At 55.2% G+C, this 19,223-nt stretch overlaps 1 protein-coding gene across 8 annotated transcripts in view; it reads left to right on the top strand.

Annotated features, from left to right (window-relative positions):
• The window catches only part of COBL (cordon-bleu WH2 repeat protein), a 204,903-nt gene that overhangs the window by 49,984 nt on the left and 135,696 nt on the right, over positions 1–19,223 (top strand). The window contains exon 2 of one of the 8 annotated variants that reach the window (XM_047754247.1): positions 14,066–14,178. The exons of 5 other annotated variants lie outside the window; for them this stretch is intronic. Coding sequence is in view for 1 of the 3 variants with exons in the window: in XM_047754244.1 (XP_047610200.1) it covers positions 14,704–14,738 (35 nt within the window). In the remaining 2 variants the exon portion in view is untranslated. Of the gene's footprint in view, positions 1–13,874; positions 14,179–14,593; positions 14,739–19,223 lie in introns of those variants that run through there. 2 more of the 8 variants (XM_047754246.1, XM_047754244.1) reach the window with 2 other exon arrangements.

Below are 19,223 nucleotides of genomic sequence, written 5' to 3'. Positions count from 1 at the left end.
TTCTGGTGCAGGGCAGACACGGACCTTGGTCTTTGGAGAGTGGAGAGCTTTGCCCATCCACCTGCTGGTTCCTGGAGGCTGATGAAGGGAGTGTCCACTCTGCATTGTATTGTGTCATATTGTATTGCAAGCATCATTTTATTTTATGTTGCTTAACGTATTTACTATTTTAACTTAAAATTTGATGTAAGGATTTGCTTGCTTTATTTTATATCTTATTATTTATTTTATATCCCTACGTCGTATCTTTCTGTTATATCTTATTATTTGAGCTGTCCCCGACATGTAACTTTGTGTTAGTTTTCCGTGTGTCGGGGAAGGAATGGAGATAGCTGTACATGTTGCGAGACAATCACAGTTATGAGTCTAGTTACCAACCATCACGGCACTTAGTTATCTTCTTTTTCTTGTGATGGGAATGTTTGGGAGCTACAGTCTTGGCAGCAGGTCTGCCTTTTACCTGATGGGGTGTTCCTCTCCTGGCCGCTGCTCTCTGGCAAAGGCAGGGTGCAGCCGGTGACCATGCAGTGTCACCTTGGAGCCCCTGGTGGGCATGCAGATGCCTGAAGGAACTTAGGGAGGCGATGCTGAGACAACGCATTGAAGAGCCAAGGGCAAACGTCAGGCTTTAGGAGGGGCCCGTGGGAGTGAAGAGGGCGGTGAGGAGGTGTGCGCTCTGCTTTCAGCAGAGAGTCGCCAGCTTTATTACTGCAGAAAAACAGTTTAAAGGGAGCGACAGTGGACTCTTTCACCATAGAACTCAGGTGATCCGTCGTTGGGGGGTTTAGGAAATCTTCATCTCAGGATCCCTCGCTCCACCTTCCTTTAAGGCGTGATTCTTTGTGTCAAATCGCATCCATCGACGCTTGGCTTCGCAGGTGTCTGTCCCAGGAGACGTGTGCTGCGGGATTTCCAGAACCACCTCATGCTTAAGGTAGAGCCACAGTTTCTGGTTTGCTGTTTTCACCTCTCTCCCTTCCCTGTCAAAGACTGTTTCCTGAGACACTGCTAAATCTGCTTTTTGGTTTGCAGGCCCCCGTGCCTCTCACTAGACAGGTGTTTCTGTGGCTGTGGCTGTGGCTGTGAGGCAGGCCAGCAGCTGTAGCTCTGATCCAGCCCCTAGCCTGGCAATTTCTAAATGCCGCGGGAGCAGCCCCAACAAGCAAAACGACCTTTAAAGAAGCTGACAGTCTTGTGCCCGGTACTAGTGACAGCTGGTACCCATCGGCGGGGCAGGGGGCGGGCCGGCACTACATGCCTGGCAGGGTCCTTGCCGTGTCTTATCATCACCGTGGGGTTCGTACCCAGAACCTCAAGCACTCAGATGGCACTGGCAGTCGGGGGCTGGGATGTGAGCCTGAGCCTCGGGCCCCCAGGAGCACCGCCCCCCACCCCACCCCCCCGCCGCCCTCCTGAAGCCCCAGACCATGCTTTCGTCTCTGTGGCCAGCTTGCCTCTGTCTGGGCCGCATTTGAAGTGAACGATTCGTTCCCTGCGCAAATGGGAGTGGCGGTACCCAGGCTGCACCGGGGGCCTCTGGTGGATGTGGTCCAGCACTGAGGATAAATGGATGGGAAGGACGGGGGAGCAAAGAAGGCGCTTTTTCCTTGATGCGAAGACAAATTCCTGTGCAGTGGACCAACCAGCCTGTCTGCAGGAAGTGCCTCCTGGCTGTTTTCGAGGGTCTCAGTGGAGTGTTCCCATGGGAGGAGGTGGCTTTTTGGACTCTTCTCCGGGGACCAACGATGCTCATTGGCCCCGTGACACTGGTTCAGGGACTGTACCTGCTCTCCAGCCCAGAAGCACTGCCCTTGCTCCCATGGTCCGGAAGGCTGCCTGATGTGGTCCGTTGGTGGAATGCTGGGACAGGTTCTTAGCTCGGCTGAATCTGCCGTCCCCGGTACCCACTCGCAGTCCTCGTGGGAGGATTAACGCAACGACCAGAAGGAAGAGCTTCGAATACCTTGGGCATGGAGTCAGTGTGGGCGTGGAGCCTGAGTCACAGCCCAGCCCTGCCCGCCTCCATGGCCCGGGGCCCAGGGATCTTGGTGCCCTTCGTTCACGTTTTATGACATGAAAACCTTAGTGATCCCAAAGCCGCCTTCTCTGCCTGCCAGCTCTTTGGGGCGTACACTCCCTTTTTTTACTTTAATTTTTTTAACGGCTGCACCCGTGGCCTATGGGAGTTCCAAGGCCAGGGACTGAATCCAAGCCACAGCTGTGACCTGTGCCACAGCTGCAGCACCAGATCCTTAACCCACTGTGCCGGGCTGGGGATCGAACTCACTCCCCCACAGCAACCCAGGCTGCTACAGTCAGATTCCTCACCCGCTGGGCCACAGCAGGAACTCCCACTCCCATTTTTTTTTAAACAGTTCCGCAGTGTCGTCCTCCATTTCTCAAGTGATTTCAGAATGATCAAAAGACAAGCCACCTGCAGATAGAAGCCCACTGGTTTGTCGCATGCCCTGGAAGACGTCTGCCAGTGAGGAGGTCTGTTTCGAGGTGATGGGAGGGAGATCAGGTCGAGGATGTCGGGGTTTGGCAGCTGTCGGAAGGTGGCCTTTTCCTTCATGAGCATTTGATGGCTCCAGCCGTCAGCAGTGGATGCATTTTACTAGGGCGCTCGAGACCTTCTCTGACCAAGATCTAAAGCCGCACCCCTGTGCCGGGCTGGGTGGTGCACGGCTCTTCTGCCCTCCCGGGGCTGGCAGCCGGCAGCCAGGGCTGGGCTGTGTGCCAGGGGCAAGGTTCATCCCTGGAGCTTCAGGGAGTGACCTACACAGGGCCGTGGAAGCATTGGCAGGAAGCGTGGTGACAGACAGAAGTGGGGATGGGTGGGGAGCTCTTTGGTACAGGTGTCCTGCTGCCAATGGGCCACATTTACAGTGGGTGCCCAGGGACAAAGAGGAGGGTGGCCCTGCTGATGGAGCTGCTTCCTGGAGAGACAGGCTGTGGCCGTTTATCTTCCCAGTTCCAAGCATAGTAACATGGGCCTTTTATCTGAAGCAGAAAATTGAGGTGCTTAAGCTGGTGTATCTTCATTAAGATGTCTCATTGTTTACGTTTTTAGTTTTAAAGTCATGGAATGATGGAAAGAAATGTGAACTATTTCTTAAGTGCTACCAGGTATTTAGTCTTTTTTGCTTACGAATAAATGACACGTACATGGCACGTGGCGTCCTTCTCCGACGTCAGATTGAAAATCAAGTCTTGGTGTTCCCACCGTGGGGAAGTCGGTTAAGAATCTGACTGCAGCAGCTCGGATCGCTGCAGAGGCATGGGTTTGATCCCTGACCCAGTGCAAGGGGTTAAGGACCTGGTGTGGGATCTGTGGCATAGGTTGCAGCTACGGCTCAGCTTCAGACCCTGGCCCAGGAACTTCCAGACGCTGCAGGTTCGGCCATTTAAAAAAAAGAAACAGAAGAAGAGAAGAAAATCAAGTCTTTGAATAATGTGCTTTTACTGTAATAATTTCCTTACACAATTGTAATCTGTAGGCAGGGTTTGTCTCTAACTTTGTTTTCATAATTTAATAATATCAACAACAACAGTTAAAATAGCAACATAGGGCTTTATGGTTTACATGTTTATGAAATATGTGTTTGGGGGTTTTACATAGTAGGAAATATGGTTTTGCATATTTCGTATCACTTCATCACAGGCTTTCATTTACTGTACATTAATTAGGTGTTTATCTTATGGCCTCTAATAGACCATGAGCTTCTCGAGATCTGGGGCCATAAATTTCAGGATGATTTACGTCATGGGCCACCCAGAAAATGTCTCTCTGTACGGCAAGCCCCTGACACCTGCGTACTCGAGGTCTGATGTTTTATTTAGAATTTGAGGTTCTTTGTGTGTCGTTCCTCCTGCGGATGTCGGGAGTCATCCACTCACTTGATCTGGTTCATTGAGCTCCCGTTTTCAGCAAAGTCTGGCAGCTCCTGGAGGTTCCGGAGTTGGTCAGAGGACAGAGCTCGCATTCCAGGGACGGGGTGTGACCAGCACACGTGGCTGTGGGGGGAGAGTGAGCCCCCGAGCTGGCAACAGAATTTAGAGGCCGCAGGAATGCAGCGTTTGGCAGGGGCGGGGGTGGGGCTGAGGCGTCTCTTGGGCTTTGAAGGCCTTGCAGGCAGAGGATCCTGGGCCACAGGCCCTGCAGGGGTGCAGCAGGGCGTTGTGGGAGCAACAGGGGGGGGAGGGGCCCCAGGGAAGGGCACTGCTGGACCTGGGCCAGATGCTGGCTTTGGAGGTGGGGGAGGGAGTAAGGACGCTGGGGCAGCGAGTGTCCCGCTGCTCTCTGGGGACATTGCCCTTTGCTGTGGCAGGAGGTGTGGGAAGAGGGAAAGGGCCATCCCAGCCAGTGACAGGGAGGCAGGGCAGGGAGATGAAGGTGAGAAGGTGTGTGTGTGCGTGTGTGTGTGTGTGCACCTGTCCGTGTGTTGGGGGCGGGGGTTGCCCAGCCCTGAGGAGACAGAGATGGGAGCTGAGGGTGGGCTCCCCTAGGGGCCCTGTGGATGGAGGGCTCCAGACTGGCAGGTGACCCTGACTTGACCAGAACCTGGGGGGGCAGGTGTGGGAGGAGCCTGCCCCACACCCATGAGAAGCAGCAGGACAGGGTGAGGCTGCCGGCTGGCATGGGACCCAGGAGAAGTGCGGGGGGGGCGGGGGGGTCCCCAGAGTGAGCCCAGGGAGGACCACACACAGGAGAGGAGATTTTGGACCTGTTGGTGGCGAATTTCCACAGCTCTTACGTACTGACCTTATGTCTTAGGCATTTTCTCTCCCCTCCATGACGGCCCTTATGCCACATCAAAACCCAAGCTCCTTGTGTTTTGGGTCCAATTTTCTCAGCACGTGCATTCATGCAGTTGAGGCCTCTTCCTCCTGTACATTTGCTGCAGACGGTGGATTGCAGTTTGCTGTGTTCAGTGGTGTCACCCGTTAAGACGACGTCAGTGGCATGTTTCGGTGGCGTTTCACTTGGTGTCGCGGCCGCCCTCCCTGGGAGATGGAGGGTGTTTGACGAGAACCCAGGCTCGCCTGACCTTGGGCTGCCTCTGGCCGGAAGGGTGAGCACCCCGGCGGCCCCTCGGGGGACAGGGAGCCGGGACGTTGCTGTCCAAAAGGGAGCAGCCCTGCGGCAGCGCACGGGCCGCGGGGCGCAGGATGCGGGGGGAACACGCGGGATTCGCTTCCGTGCGGTTGTCACCTGGGACGGCAGCTGAGTGATCGCAACGGAGCCCACAGGGCCCACCAGGCCCAGTCATTTGCGATCTGGCTGCTCGTGGAAGATGTTTGTTGATCCCTGACCTGGACCATCCACAGAGCAACAGAATGCGCCCTGATTTGTAGCGTTTGCCCGTTTCCATGGCAGCGTTTCCAGGCACCCACAGGGGTCTGAACACAGAGCCGGGAGAGCAGCGGCAGCCACCCACCGACCTGGTATTTCATTCTGTGAACAACCTTGAGAGCATAGATAACAGATAAGCGCTGAGGGTTTATTGCCCTTGTTTTTAAGATAGTTTATTTAATCATAAGTTAATATAATTTAATTTTTAATAAAGAACATGTTTCTAAAACCTTGACAGTTGATGGCTGCTCCAGGGCACCCCTGGGCAGGGGCGCCCCCAGAAAGGAGGTGGCCCCCTCTGCCTGGGACTGCTTCCTGGACGACGTATTTGCTGAGGTGGGTTTTTAGGGATACAGCAGCAATGCTGGGGAGCAAGAGGGGAGACTTGTCTGCAGAGGTGGGGGGAGTGTCGGGGTGGTGAGCGAAGGCACCACGGTTCAAGGTCCTGACCTCGAGCACGGCGGGGAGCGGCTGGGCTACTGCTGCTGCACCCAAACGGGAGCCCTGAGGAGAAGACACAGAAAGACTGTCCGATGCATGTATTTAAAGCTGGGTGTTCATTTGCTTGGCTTTAATTTAACTAACACAGCATTCCAGTTTGCAAAGAGAGATGGCGCACACACGTGTGACACCTGGCAGGTGCTGTCTCTGCAGCCAAGGGGCAGGGCTGATGGATTCTTATCCACCGGCCAGGTCGGCCCGCCAACTTCCAGCATTTGCAGGTGTCCTACTCTCATGGAAATTAGAAGGAACCAAGCGTTTCCCCCGCAAGGAGAGGAAAGCTCTCGGAAAGCTGAATTGGATGTCTGTGTTTTTATCAGTGCTGGCGGGCAAAGAAGGACTCTGTGAAGGTGTGTAGGTTACAGTTCGTCTGCCGTGGATTCTGCTTTGAAACTGAAAAGGGGCTTTTCAAGGGAAAACGAGAAACGTGCCCCCTCTGGTTAGAGCAGCTTTCCTGGGAAGGTGCATTTGCTGAGGGCATCCTAGAGGAAGCCAGCACTGGCCGGGCCTTGTCTGATGAGCCTGGGGCGGGGGGTGGGGGGCTGCTAGAGAGGAAGGACCGTGGAGGGAGCCAGCTGTCCCTGCTCCAGAGAAAAGGGCCCTCGCCGCCCCAAGCTTACCACCCGAGATCATCAGTCAGAGAGCTTTCAAGTGCGTGAACATTAGGCGATCAGACCTACTCCAGACACCCAGACCAGTGCTGCGAGGGCTTCGGGGATGCCGCGGGACACCCTCCGAGCTGGCCGGTCGTGACTGTGTGGACTCTGCCTGCGTGGCGATGGCTGACCCCTGAGCTGGGCAGGGAACAGGGCTTGGAGGGGCCACTGGGTAGGTACCGCCTGGCAGGCTGAGGTGTCAACAAAGGCACCTGTGACATCGGCCGTCCCGTCCTGGGCTGTGTGTCCAGGTGCCGGCAGACCACACACAGCTTGGAAAGAGAGATGACCTTGGAAGCTTCAAGCACATAAACCTCTTTGGGGACCTGGTCTTATCTAAAACACCATGTAAATATGCTCTAGTCCAATATATTTGTTTTGCTTTACTATCATGTTCATGTTGCTGAGATAACTTGAGCTCTTCAAATATCCCCCTTGAAAGTTTTTCTTTCCCCCAAGAGTTCGAGAATGGACAAATGCAAGAGCAATTCTATGTTTTGGGGTGAGGCTAAGTTCAGATTTCAAACTCTAGTGACAGAATTGAGCAGATGTGTGGCATAATTTGTTACTATAGCTTTTTCTATTCTGTAATTTTAAAAAATGGTGAAAGGACTTGCCCTGTCTCGGTACCCTTGATGGGAATTGAGCAAACCCGGCTGTGACTTCTGCTGGCACATCTTACTTCGTTTCCCACATTATTACTGGTTGCAATTTTTTTTTCTTTTTACGGCTGTACCTGCAGCATGTGGACGGTCCCAGGCAGGGGGTCACATCGGAGCTGCTGCTGAGGCCTATGCCACAGTCCAGTAACACCAGACCCTTAAGGCAGAGAGAAAGGCCAAGATCGAACCCACTTCCTCATGGAGACAACACTGAGTCCTTAAACCACTGAGTCACAACAGAACTCCGCTAGTTGCATTTTTACATGGTTTTTGTAAATTTTCAGTGTAATTTTCTGTTGAACATAGTGAGCAAACGCTGCCGATGGACAAATCGTTATAAGGGTGGAGAGACGTGTGCAGCTTGATTTGCTCAAAATCTTTGTCTTACTGATAGGTTACAATTAAGCTGAAAAACATGTTATGTTTTCACTTTGAAGAGCCGTTAAAAAGTTCCATGTCGCTTTGCTGAGAGCTGGGTATACGTGGGCGAGGCTGCAGGGACTGGAAGGCCGATTCTGGTTGGGAGGCAAGGCGAGCTCCACTGAGCTTGACTTTGTAAAGGACTCAGGTGCCAGGCCCTGAGCTGGGCCTTTTGCTCCATCATTTCTGTTTTGACGTGAAAGGAGAAGGTGGTCAAGGAGTGGTAGTTTTCAGATTGAGGGAAGGGGACGCACCCTAGGCCAGCTCGGGACAGCCAGGTGCAGGCCAGGTGAGGAGCCAGACAAAGCGTTGGTGCCCGCCCAGTGCACGGGACAGAGCGAGGTGGACCCAGCCCAGCATGTCCCTGGGAGGGAACCAGCTGCTGCCCCGAGTCCAGAAGTGACTCCACGCTGGGGAGGGGGCGTGAGGCGCGGGCTGCCCACGAGGCTGGAGGATGAGACCGGTGTGAGGTGGGCTTGTTTCCTGAAAGCATCCGTGTGCCAGATGCCTTGGTCATTTTATTGTGTGTGCTCTGCTCCTCCCTGGGAGGAGGGACCTGTCCCTCTTCCCGGGAGAGACACGTGAGCTGCAGAGGGACAGGTGGTGTGGAGCTGACCTGGGACCAGGAGGCCCCCAGCCCAGCCCCGCCCCCACACTCCTTTCCGCATTACACCAAACTGAGGCTCACCTAAGGGGCTGTGAGCTTGCATCTGCTGCGCGCTGGCACGCCACTACAGCAGGCGTCAGTTGCCCATTGAAAGCTGCTTTATTCAGAAGGAGACCAGTCCCTACATTCCTTCAACTCCTGGTTATCAGGAAGGCAGCGTGGGTACCTGTGCCAGCCCCCATGGCACCCCTGCGCCCTCCCTGGAGGCTGCCCTCTCCCCGTCGGCTTGCCAAATCCACCCACTGGCCAGGGCTCTCTCTGCTGGAAAAATTAATCGTCTCTTGCCCTGCGTGCCTCCGAAGATGCTGCTTTCGCTCTTCAGCGTCTGCTGCACTATAATTCCTTCATGTTTGTATCCCCCATCATATTTTTGTTTTATTGTGGTTGCACAGTGTGGCAACACAGGATCCTGTAATTCACTATGCTGGCCTGGGGATCAAACCCATGCCTCTACTGTGGCCTGAGTCGCTACCGTCAGTTTCTTAACCCGGTGTGCCACAGCCAGAACTCCTCTCATTGCATTTGAGTCACTCGTGAACAGCACCTGGGTTTTCTCACTTTTATATCTTCCCACACCCCGTGTTTGGCCTCTGCACCCCACCGTGCAGGAGGGTGAGTCCCAACTTGGTTGCCCTGGACAGCCTGGCACATTGGCATTTGGGATTTCAGTAAGCGTCGCTTTTGTGCTCTTGGAAGACAAACCCAGCAGACTAGGTCCTGCTTACATGAGAGAGACAGGACTTTGAAACCTCCTGCTGGAAAGGGCAGTCCCCACTGGAGGGAGACATCTGAGTTTCTGCATACATTTTTCACGTGATGCTTTGGAAGTCAAAGGCTTCGTGTTCAGCCAGGCTAAAGTGTTCTGGCTTTGGGGGTGAGGCCAGGTGGGGCCAGGTGGAGAACGGCAGCCAGGAGAGCTCAGCGCAGAGGCAGCGGGGTAGCTGGGCCAGGATGGCTGGCCTGCCTCACCCCTGCAGGCTGCTGGGGCTGGCCCATCGGGGCTGGCCATGACCTACTTTGGCAGCATATGCTCTCAGGTCTCTATCTTAAGAGGGGGCCCCCAGACTCTGGCCCCTCCAACCTGACTGTGTCCCTGAAGCAGGGGGTTTGGGAGCCTGGGAATAATCCTGAGCGGGGGACACAAGGACAGCTTGGCCATGTCCAATGCCAAAGCCTTCCTTTCAAGCACTTGGCTTTGGGTTGAGGGGATGTGGTTGCTCCCTGGAAATCGCAGACTTGTGGTACGAATTCTGGGGTCTGCCCCAGCTCGCTGGTGTTTGGGGTGGATGGGGGCTACAGGCAAGGCCAAGACAGACACCCTCAGAGGCAGGAGAGGCACAGGGGGTGTACGAGTTCAGTGACACAAGAGAGGAACTTCCCCCACCCTTCCCTTTCCACGAGGTGACAGGCCTGGTGACCCCCGTCCAGCGCTGGGTGGATGGATCACTTATCCGAGATTTAACCGGCGTGGCATTTTCCCCTGTTTTCTGATTTGAAGTCTGGGTGTCAGTGGGGCTGGGGAAGCTCTGGGCCGGTGGGCAGGTGGCGGGGATCTGTAAGTGACAAGGGGACGGCGTGAGGGCCAGGCGGGGCTGCTCCAGCAGAGCGGAGCGAGGAAGCCGCCCAGCTCGGGTTTCGCCAGCCCAGGCATCTGCTGCAGGGCTGGGCCCTATTTTGAGAAACAGCTCACTAGGAGGTTATCAAGTGTCATATTTTCACTGGAGAATTAAAGGCCCCGGCAGTGAGCTCGGAGCCCTGAAAGGGCCACATGGAAACAGACGGACCCTTGGTCTCTCCTTCTGCCTGCGCCCCACTGTCTTGTCTGTGATTCTTACTGAAGGCATCTTTGAAAATGAAATAATGTCCCCCTAAGTAAATGCCACTTCCTTTATTGGGGACAGTGAACCTTCTCCCTGTGACAGAGGCAGACGTGAGGCTGTGTAGTGCCGACGTGTGACCCAGTGGCTACTGGCTTCAGCGGGTTCTCGAGCCAATCTGCAGTCTGTCTACAGGAACCTCCTGATTATAGCGAAGCGGTGAAGCCTCAGGCCCAGAAATCCGTCGTCCTCTGGGAGACTTCGGGCAAGGGGCACCCAAAGCATGATTTGGTGACTTTGTGGCCTCCGGTGAAGGGAGCTGGGTTCGTTCTCCTGAGAAATTCTGAGATCTCTGTTCTGCCCCGATCAGTTCCCGGCTGCGCTGAAAGGGGGCTCGTCGGATTTCAGGGCTTTTCAGTGATTTACAAAAGTGAATTGAAATGGAGCAGCCTTATCAGGCAGCTGCAGGATGCACGTGGATTTGGGGGGGGGCGGTCCCCAGAGAACTTCTTGCTCTGCAGATTTTATCTCAGGAGGCCCCACCAGTTTTCTTTTGGTTTCACACTTGGCTGGGAGGGACTGAATACCAGCCCGCTCCTGGTTTTCCCACTGAAGGAAATAAAACATATTGCGTGGCTGGAGGAAAGCCAGTCACTGCCTGCCTGTGATGGGCTGTGGTTGCTATTTCTTGCCCCTTTTGCCAGCTCCATTAGTGAATCAAAAGGAAAACTAGATTTTGCCGCAGGTCTTTTGAGCTGATATCTATGCTAATTTGGCCAGTGTGTCTCCCCAGGCTAACGTGACACAGAGGGTTTTACAGCTAATTAGATGCTTGTTATGCCCCCAAAATATGCCTAAACCATCAATACTTTTGGCTTAATTAATGTTTGTAAACCTTCATTCTGCATCTTCAGTACCTGAATTGCTGTTTGCGTGCATTTTCTTGGATGCCTCTTGTGTAACAGACTGTTTGTAGTTTCCATAGTGATGGGTTGTGTAATTTACGCCACTCATCTCTGTAATTATCTGGTTACCTATCACCTTGATCAGTCAATTCGCACACAACCTGTCTGGCGGTTTCACGGGATCTGGTTCCTCATGGCCAAACAGTCCAGGAAGAAATTTGAGGAATATTCAGGAGAAAGTCATAAAACTCTCCGGTGGTTATTTTCTTTGGGAAATAAGAGCAGCTGTGCTCTCAACCCTCCGTCTGGGGACGCGCTGGGCAGGGCCGGCTTGCCACTGGGCTGCTCCCGGCCCTTCCAGAACCAGAGCCAGGTGGGTGTTGGGGTTTCAAGTCCTGCCGCCCACCTTGCGCTGGTCTGAGAAGGGCGAGGAAGACGCTGCTACTTCGTGGTGGTGTCTTGCTTTTCTTTCTTCACTGCTCTCTCTCCTCCTCATTTTGGGGACGTTTCCACTTTCTAGGAAGAAAACGATGATTTGGACGAGGCTGTGCACCTGCTGGTGGAGTGGGTTGGATGCTGCAGATGTCACACTGCAGCTCTCCGTCGGTGGCTGTCATGGCTCTGCCGTCCTGTCTGGGGCAGGTCCCGAGCCTGTCATCCTTGTCAGTCACCAGAATGGCCTCCCTTCTCAGGTGTTAGGAAGTTCAATTCTGCACGCCCTTGCCACCCAACCTCCCCACGCCCCAGGGCACCCAGGGGCCGCTGCCCCGTCCTCTGTTGGCCTCCTCCTTGGGCCCCAGGTGCTGCTCCATGGCCACAGGGGGTGGGGGCGGACAGAAAAGGAAGGAGCCAGCCAGCACTTGGCCCTTGTGGGTGCTCTGTGCCTTTCCCTCACTGCCCAGTCAGGTGCCCTTGGGTGCAGTCGGCACCCTGATGCCATGTCCTCCCGTGGGGGTCGTCTGCGAGCGTCCAGGGACTTCGGCCCCTCGGCTCCTGTGTGTGTGTCCCTCAGCCTTTTCCAGCCTGGCCAGTCAGCTTTCACAGACAGGTTTGTCCAAGGCCTCTGGGCGGCCAGGCTTTCAGCATCCACCTGCCTCTAGAACAGGCAGTTTGGGAGTCCCGTAGTGGCTCAGTGGTTAACAAACCTGACTAGTATCCACGAGGATGCGGGTTCGATGCATTGGCCTTGTTCAGTGGGTAAGGATCCAGCCGTTGCCGTGAGCTGTGCTGTAGGTCACAGATGGGGCTCGGATCCCACGTTGCTGTGGCTGTGGTGCAGGCCGGCAGCTGCAGCTCTGCTTTGACCCCTAGCCTGGGAGCCTCCATATGCCTCAGATGTGGCCCTAAAAAGCAAAAGAAAAAATAAAGAAAAGGAAAGAATGGGGATTTCAAGGGCTCCAACCAGTGGGCCTGAAGGTTTGCCCAGCGCGGAGCCCCTCTGCTGCCTGCTGACCTCAGCTCCAGCCTGGTGAGCAGCAAACAGGCATGGTTGTCGTTCCTGAACTTGCCCAGCCCCGGGCAGTGCCCCGTCCCCAGCTCCATGTGTGCCGGCCTCCAACCCAGCTGGCCCCGTGTGTGGTTCTGAGGTCTGGGGAGGACGGCCAGGCGCCAGGTGGGGTTCAGTGACATCCTTCCTCCTGGCTTGCTGGCCATGGGGACCTCCCTTTCCTGTGTCCTCTGCTCTCCTCCACGTGCTGGATGAGGGTGGGCAGCGGGGGGTGGGGGCTCCACTGTGTGTGGACCTGCAGGGGGCGCCCAGCATCCAGAGGGTGGAACCTTGTCTCAGCACGCGGCATCGCGGTTGTGCAAGGGCTAAGGAGGAGATGGTCCATGCCGCGCTGTTTGGATGGTCCCTCGCTGAGCCAGGGGCCGTGCCTGGGTCTGAGATTAGGGTCGCTGCACCTGTGCCCGATCCTGTTCTCCTGCTACGGGGAGGAGGAAACGGTGGCTACGAGGAGGCTGGATTTGGCATCTAAGGTCTCTCTCTGGTGAGCGATGATGCTGAGACGTGAAGCTGGGTGGTGTTGCCCCCTGTCCCTGTCACTCCTCCGGGCTCTCCCTCCCACTTACCCCTTTAGCTCCCACCCCCGCCACAGCCCAGCTCCCCCAGCCGGTCTCAGGACTGTCCTTCGTGCCCTCGCCCACTCACCAGTGAGGGCCTCACAGCTGGGCCTGCCCGGGGGAGAGCTCAGCCTGTGTCCCCAGCACCACGCGCAGGGAACCCCAGTGTGGGTGACAGGGGCCGCCATGGAAACAGCGCTGGGGTGGAGGCTTCGCAGGTGGAAAGCCTGGGATTAACCCGGTGGGCAGTGGGCACCCCGGAGGTGTTTGCAGCAGGGGGATGATTGGGTGCTGAGGTCCCGAGGAAGGTTCGTCTCAGCCTGTGCAGATGGGACCCAAGAGGGGGCAGGGCAGGTCACGCCTCGGAGTCTCTGGTGAGAGTCCCCGGAGGGGACAACGGCAGAGCAGGCAGAGCAGGGGAGGTGGCAAGGCGGAGACAGGTGGAATCTGGACTAGACCTTGGCACAGCCGTTGGAGGAGGAGGTGGAGGAGGAGGAGGTGGGGGAGGCAGCGACAATGCGGAAGAAAGCAGTGAAGCCCGGACCCAAAAGGACGGACAGCAAAGGCAGTGCTGCCCAGAGGAGCTCCCTATTGGCGGTAATGGTCTAGAAACCAGCAGACTTACAGTCCGGGAGGTGGTGGGAGGGAGCTGGTAGCCGGGCGTGAGGAAGCGTGCAGGACACTGGTGGCCGCTGGGGGCAGCACACGCCTGGCCTCCCTGGGGCTCTGCTGGACTGGCCATGCCTCCCCAGGGGAGGGGGAGGTCAACCAGAACTCCTGAGGCCCTGGGCCGAGGAGCCGGAAGCTCAGGTGACGCTGCTGCTCATGTAGGGTCCGGAAGGGAGGGCTGTTGTCCTGGAAGCCCAGTGCCTTCATGTCAGGCCTGCTGCACCCTCCCTGGGACCCTCGGGCCCTTGGCTTGGCTGAGCCCAGAGGGCTCTGCGGGGTTGTGGGCGTGTCTGCCCCCCAGGTTACCTGTTTGCAGCATGTTTGTCACCCTGGGACGGTGATATTTGGTAGGAACCGAATACGGCCTTCACGACCACATGACGGCAGAGAGGAAAACAGTGAGCTTCTGATCACACAGCCCCGGGCAGGAAGAAAAGAAAACCCTCGCCAGCAAAAAGCAGAAGGTAAACTGTGCCTGGGAGACAGCAGGCGTGGCTTTAGGCAAATTCAGCTAATGCTTGGGAGGGTCTGACGTGTCTCCTGCTTGAAGGGGCGCGAGGTCCACACCGTGGGTGGTGGGTGCTCTTTGTCAGAAAAAAGCGGGTGGCTAAAGGCAAGCTCTGCTCTTCCTCCCAGAGAGCGCTTCCTTCTCGAAGTTCATTTTCCAGATTAGAAGCTTTGAGACTTGGAGCAGGTGAGCCTCGGTGAATCGTGATTTTCCTGGTGGGGCAGACAGCAGGGAGCGTCTCAGCCCCGCAGGCGCGGTGCCACCGCGGGCTTGCATCGGGTGGCACCTTTATTAATAAGTCACAGGCTGGGTGTGTTCTCACAGCTCAGCTTCACCTGCGAGCTCCTTCCCGTCCAGGGAAACTCCAGGGACAGGCTCTTGTCTTGAGCTCCCAGGACTGCACCAGCCGCAAGATAGGGAGCCCCCTGCTCCTTGTCAGGGGGCAAAGCCAGCGCTCCAGGCAGGGCAGGCAGCGCTTGGGATGCGTGCAAACAGCGCCAGATGGTTTGGGAACCAGTAAGTTTCCTCCTCTGATCTCTTTCCCTTCACTTGATAAGAAAGGTCAACGCTGCCTGTTTTTGGTGGGAGAGGTCCTTTTTCTGTCATGTCCAATAATGCAGCAGTGTCAAAGCCAGCAGTGGAACTCTTGGTTTTGTGTGATCTGTGGAGCTGGAGCTGCTCTGCTCAGCTTCCTCGCTGAGCCTTTGCCCGGGGCTAAGTGAGCCACACACACAGGCTCTTAACTTCCTGGGACTTGGGTAATAGCCATGGGATCCGGCTCTCAAATGTTGCTCTTTGAGTATTGACTTGATGTGTGCTCAGCGATCAGTGTCCCCATAGACACAGCACCGCGTTTAGAGTTGGCTGAGAATTATGGATGTGCTTTTGTTGGTACGACTTTGGGAAAACCCTATGGAGAAAGCTAATCTTTTCATGTTGAATTACCGAAAGCTTCTCCAGCTCCGGGTCACAAGGGTGAAATTCTGTAGCGAGTAGGACGTTGGTTTTGAATGCGTGGCACACATGAGCTTTCTTTGGGTGCCTGGAGGAGCTGGCTTTTCCTCGCAGAGACAGGAGCCTTTTTTTTTTTTCTTTCTTTTGGCCCCAAAGTGTAAACCTGCTAATTGTGGTCCAAGCCACTGTAACAGCTACGGTCACTGCCTGCCACCAGTGTGCCAGTGCCTTGCAAGAAACTTCATGGCTCATCTCATTCAATCTTCACCCAAGCCCAGAATCATTCTGCCTTCGGTCTTGGGGAAATGAGGCTGACAAATTCTAGCACTTGCCCAGGTGGAGTCACCCGCTGGAGGGCACACAGCTGGCAATATCTTTGCCGGATCTGAACTCACTTCTTTCTGACTCGAGTGTGTGTCCGGGGCTGGCAGATGCTTTGCAGCCCTGAAATGGTGTTGTTTCATCATCCGAAAGATGGTGTCTCTGCGTTGCCCTGAAATCAGGGTTCCTATGGGAAGTGCATTTCCCCTGGATCCCGGGTCACTGGTGTTCCTGTGTTTATGCTGTTTCTCCTTCAAGCCCCTGCTTGAAGACGGCCTTTACATTTGAGAGTTTCCTGGACTCGTGTATCTGGATCGTCCCTTGATGGTTTCTCTTGTTCTGAGTTTTGTTTTTAAAGGCAGAGACGATAAGAAAAGCATGGGCCAGGGGCGGGGAGAGGGGCATCCGCATTCCTCCTGGATTAGAAGGGAGCCTTGCCTCAGGAGGACTGGTGCCCTGATCGTGGGAGGTGCTGGGCTCTGAGACAGCATCACAGAGGTTCCCTCCGGGCGCCGCGCACTCGCGTGGTCTGCAGAAAATCGTGGGCTTCATCCAAGGCCCCCTGACCCTGAGGGCTCTGAGGGCCCCGGGGACTGGCCCCGACCCAGGCCCAGCTCAGCCACCTCCCGGCCTTCAGCCCGAGGACAAGCCTCCTATCACCCTGGGACTCTGCCTCCCCCTCTGTTTCACGAGGGTGTTGATTCGTGTGAACTCTGAGGGGTCGTGAGCACTGGCTGACGCTCCTGGGGGCTCTAATGTTTTTAGAAACCAGGCTTGTCCAGACCCCACATCTGAGCAGACTGTGCCAGGAACCTTCACCAGAGGGTCCTCCTGACCCACCCCATCTCCTCCCGGCTGCCCCCGGCAAAATGCCCATCCTCCAGCACCCGGCAAAGAGCCTGGAAAGTTCAGCATCGCTGCTCAGATAACCTGAGTTTCCTTGTTTTCAGCAGAGGGAGCCTAAGGGGCCAGGAGGACCTCTGGGCAGTGTGATCCGCACCTGCTGGCTCCTCAGTCATCCCGTCTGTTCAGTGGGGAGAGTCACCTGCACGTACCAGGTCATGAGGCTGACCTCAGCAGTGCTCTGAATCCTTGGGTGTTTGGCCTGTGTTTCTGGACGTTCACCTGCTCATAGATGCTCAGGCAGATGGGCAGCCACCCTGCCACTGAATCCCAGCAGAGGGGCCCACTCACTCGCTTGCAGAGCAAGTCGTTGCTGAGCTACCTTCTCTGGCGGGAGGAAGGGAGACTTGGTCCCTGACCTGGTGGAGTCGTGCCTGGTCCTCCATGGTCTGGTCAAAGCCCTGTGGGTATGGATTGGGAGAACAAGTGCTGAGATGCTCTGTTGGAGAACATTCTATGGGCCTGCCTTAGGGATGAAGGGAAAGGCCGTTCATTCTGAGGAGCACGCCTTCCAGTGTGAGTCATGGGGGTGGAAGGGAGTCGGGAGGACAGGGAACAGCATTTCCTGCAAGGAACAGAATGTGCAAAGTCCTTAATGAAAGAGAGCTTGCCGACCCAAGGTATCAGAGGAAGGCACGTGGAGGGCACGTGCAGGGTGAGTGGTGGGGCCAAAGCTGGCAGGACTTGAGGTGAGCATCCTCAGGGACACACCGACAACTACAAAGGGAGGTCCCGGGGAGATAAGTGGGCATGTGGCACTAACTGTGATTTTAGATCTTGGCTTGAGTGCAGAATCTGGCAGAGGCAGAGGGGTGAGGGGTGGGAGGGGGCTCATGGGAACCATGCGGTTGAAGGGGATTTTGCCTAAGTGGGTTTCCATCCCGACACCTGAACCTTGTGCAACAGCTCTTTAGTTTTTAAAAATCCCTTGATTAAAATGGAGTTGATTTACAATGTTGTGTCAATTTCTGCTGTACAGCAAAGTGACCCAGTCATACATATATATATACATTCTTTTTCCTGTATTATCTTCTAGCATATTTTATCACAAGTGATTGGATAGAGTTCCCTGTACAGCGGGACCTCATTGCTTCTCCATTCTAAATATAATAGTTTGCATCTACTAACCCCAAACTCCCTGTCCATCCCACTCCCTCCCTGCCCCCACTGGCATGGCAATCAGAAGTCTCTTCTCCGTGTCTGTGAGGCTGTTTCCGTTTTGTAGACAGGCTCATCTGTGCCATATCTTAGATTCCACATATAAGTGATATCATACAGTATTTGTCTTTCCCTTTCTGACTTATTTCACTTAGTATGAAAATCTCTAGTTGCATCCATGTTGCTGCAAATGGCATTATTTTGTTCTTTTTTACGGCTGAGTAGTATTCCATTGTGTATGTGTACCACATCTTCTTAATCCATTCAAATGTCAGTGGACATTGAGGTTGTTTCCATGTCTTGGCTATTGTGAATAGTGCTGCAATGAACATAGGGGTGCATGTATCTTTTTGAATGAAAGTTTTGTCTGGCTGTATGTCCAGGAGCAGGATTGCTGGGTCTCATGGTAGTTCTATGTTTAGTTTTCTGAGGTACCTCCATACTGTTCTCCATAGTGGCTGTACCAGCTTACATTCCCACCAACAGTGCAAGAGGGTTCCCTTCTCTCCACAGCCCCTCCAGCACTGGTTATTTGTGGACTTATTAATGATGGCCATTCTGACTGGTGTGAGGTGGTGCCTCATTGTAGTTTTGATGTGCATTTCTCTAAGAATTAGCGATGTTGAGCATTTTTTCATGTGCCTGTTGGCCCTCCATGTGTCTTCTTTGGACAAATGGGTATTTAAGTCTTCTGCCCAGATTTCGATTGGGTTGTTTGTTTTTTGCTGTGGAACAGCTCTTTCTGTGTCCCAGCTGAAAGGCAAGTCTCACTGGCAGTGTGCCCCCTGCCCCTGGGGGACACGGTTGCTTCAGCTATTGTGGTGAAACCTTCTTTCACACCCCGACTGCTTCCATGCTATTTTCCCGGTCATTTCTAACACTTGGTCAAGTTTTGGTGTCGGCCTTGGGGTCTGATGTCCAGTTCTGCTTTCTCCTGGAATTTCATTTTCTCTGAAAGGGTTGTACAGAAGGGCATTGTCGGTGCCCGCAGAAGGCCTGGCTTCTTCTGATGCCCTGAGCTCACCTGGGCTCCACACACGCAGGCCTGGGACGTGTTTAAACTTCTATTGAATTTCCCGAGAAAAGAGGCGAATGTGTCTTGGAAAAGGAGCCTCTCCTCTGTAGCCGAGACACGCTTGCAGAAGAGAACCGCTCAGTGGTTGTGGTTGGGGCCGCCCTCTTCAAGGCTTGTGCCCAGGCGCAATCCAGGCCCCTCTCCGACTCTAAATCTCAAGGTGGGTTCCAGAGGAGGCGAGGCTGACAGCAGTCACACAGGCCGAGGCCGATCCGGGAGGCCCGTGCCAGGGCACTTGCCCCGCCGTCCGGCCGCCTGTGCTGACTTTCACCCGAAGGGCCTGGCCACTTGCAGGTTGCTCCCTCCCCAGGGACCGGGCAGAGGCCTCGTCCAGCTGCTGGCAGGAGAAGTGACACTGGGGGTGACGTCGCCCTGAGAACCAGGGCAGCCGGTGTGCAACTTTCTGGCTCTTCCAGAAGTAAGCAAACGTCCTGCTTGGGAAGCCTCTTGGGAGAGACGGTGACTCCCTTCTGCCTGCAGCATCGACGGACCCATTTAGCCGGAGCTGCCTCGAGGGCAGGCGGGGCAGGACTGAGGAGTGGGGCGCGGGTTTCTCTCTGAAGTTCCCGTTCAGGAGCTGCTTTCCCCTG

The sequence above is a fragment of the Phacochoerus africanus genome, chromosome 11, assembly GCF_016906955.1.
Source record: "Phacochoerus africanus isolate WHEZ1 chromosome 11, ROS_Pafr_v1, whole genome shotgun sequence".
NCBI lineage: Eukaryota > Metazoa > Chordata > Mammalia > Artiodactyla > Suidae > Phacochoerus > Phacochoerus africanus.
The sequence above is the reverse complement of the archived record's forward strand: the minus strand, read 5'-3'. Positions and strand labels throughout refer to the sequence as shown.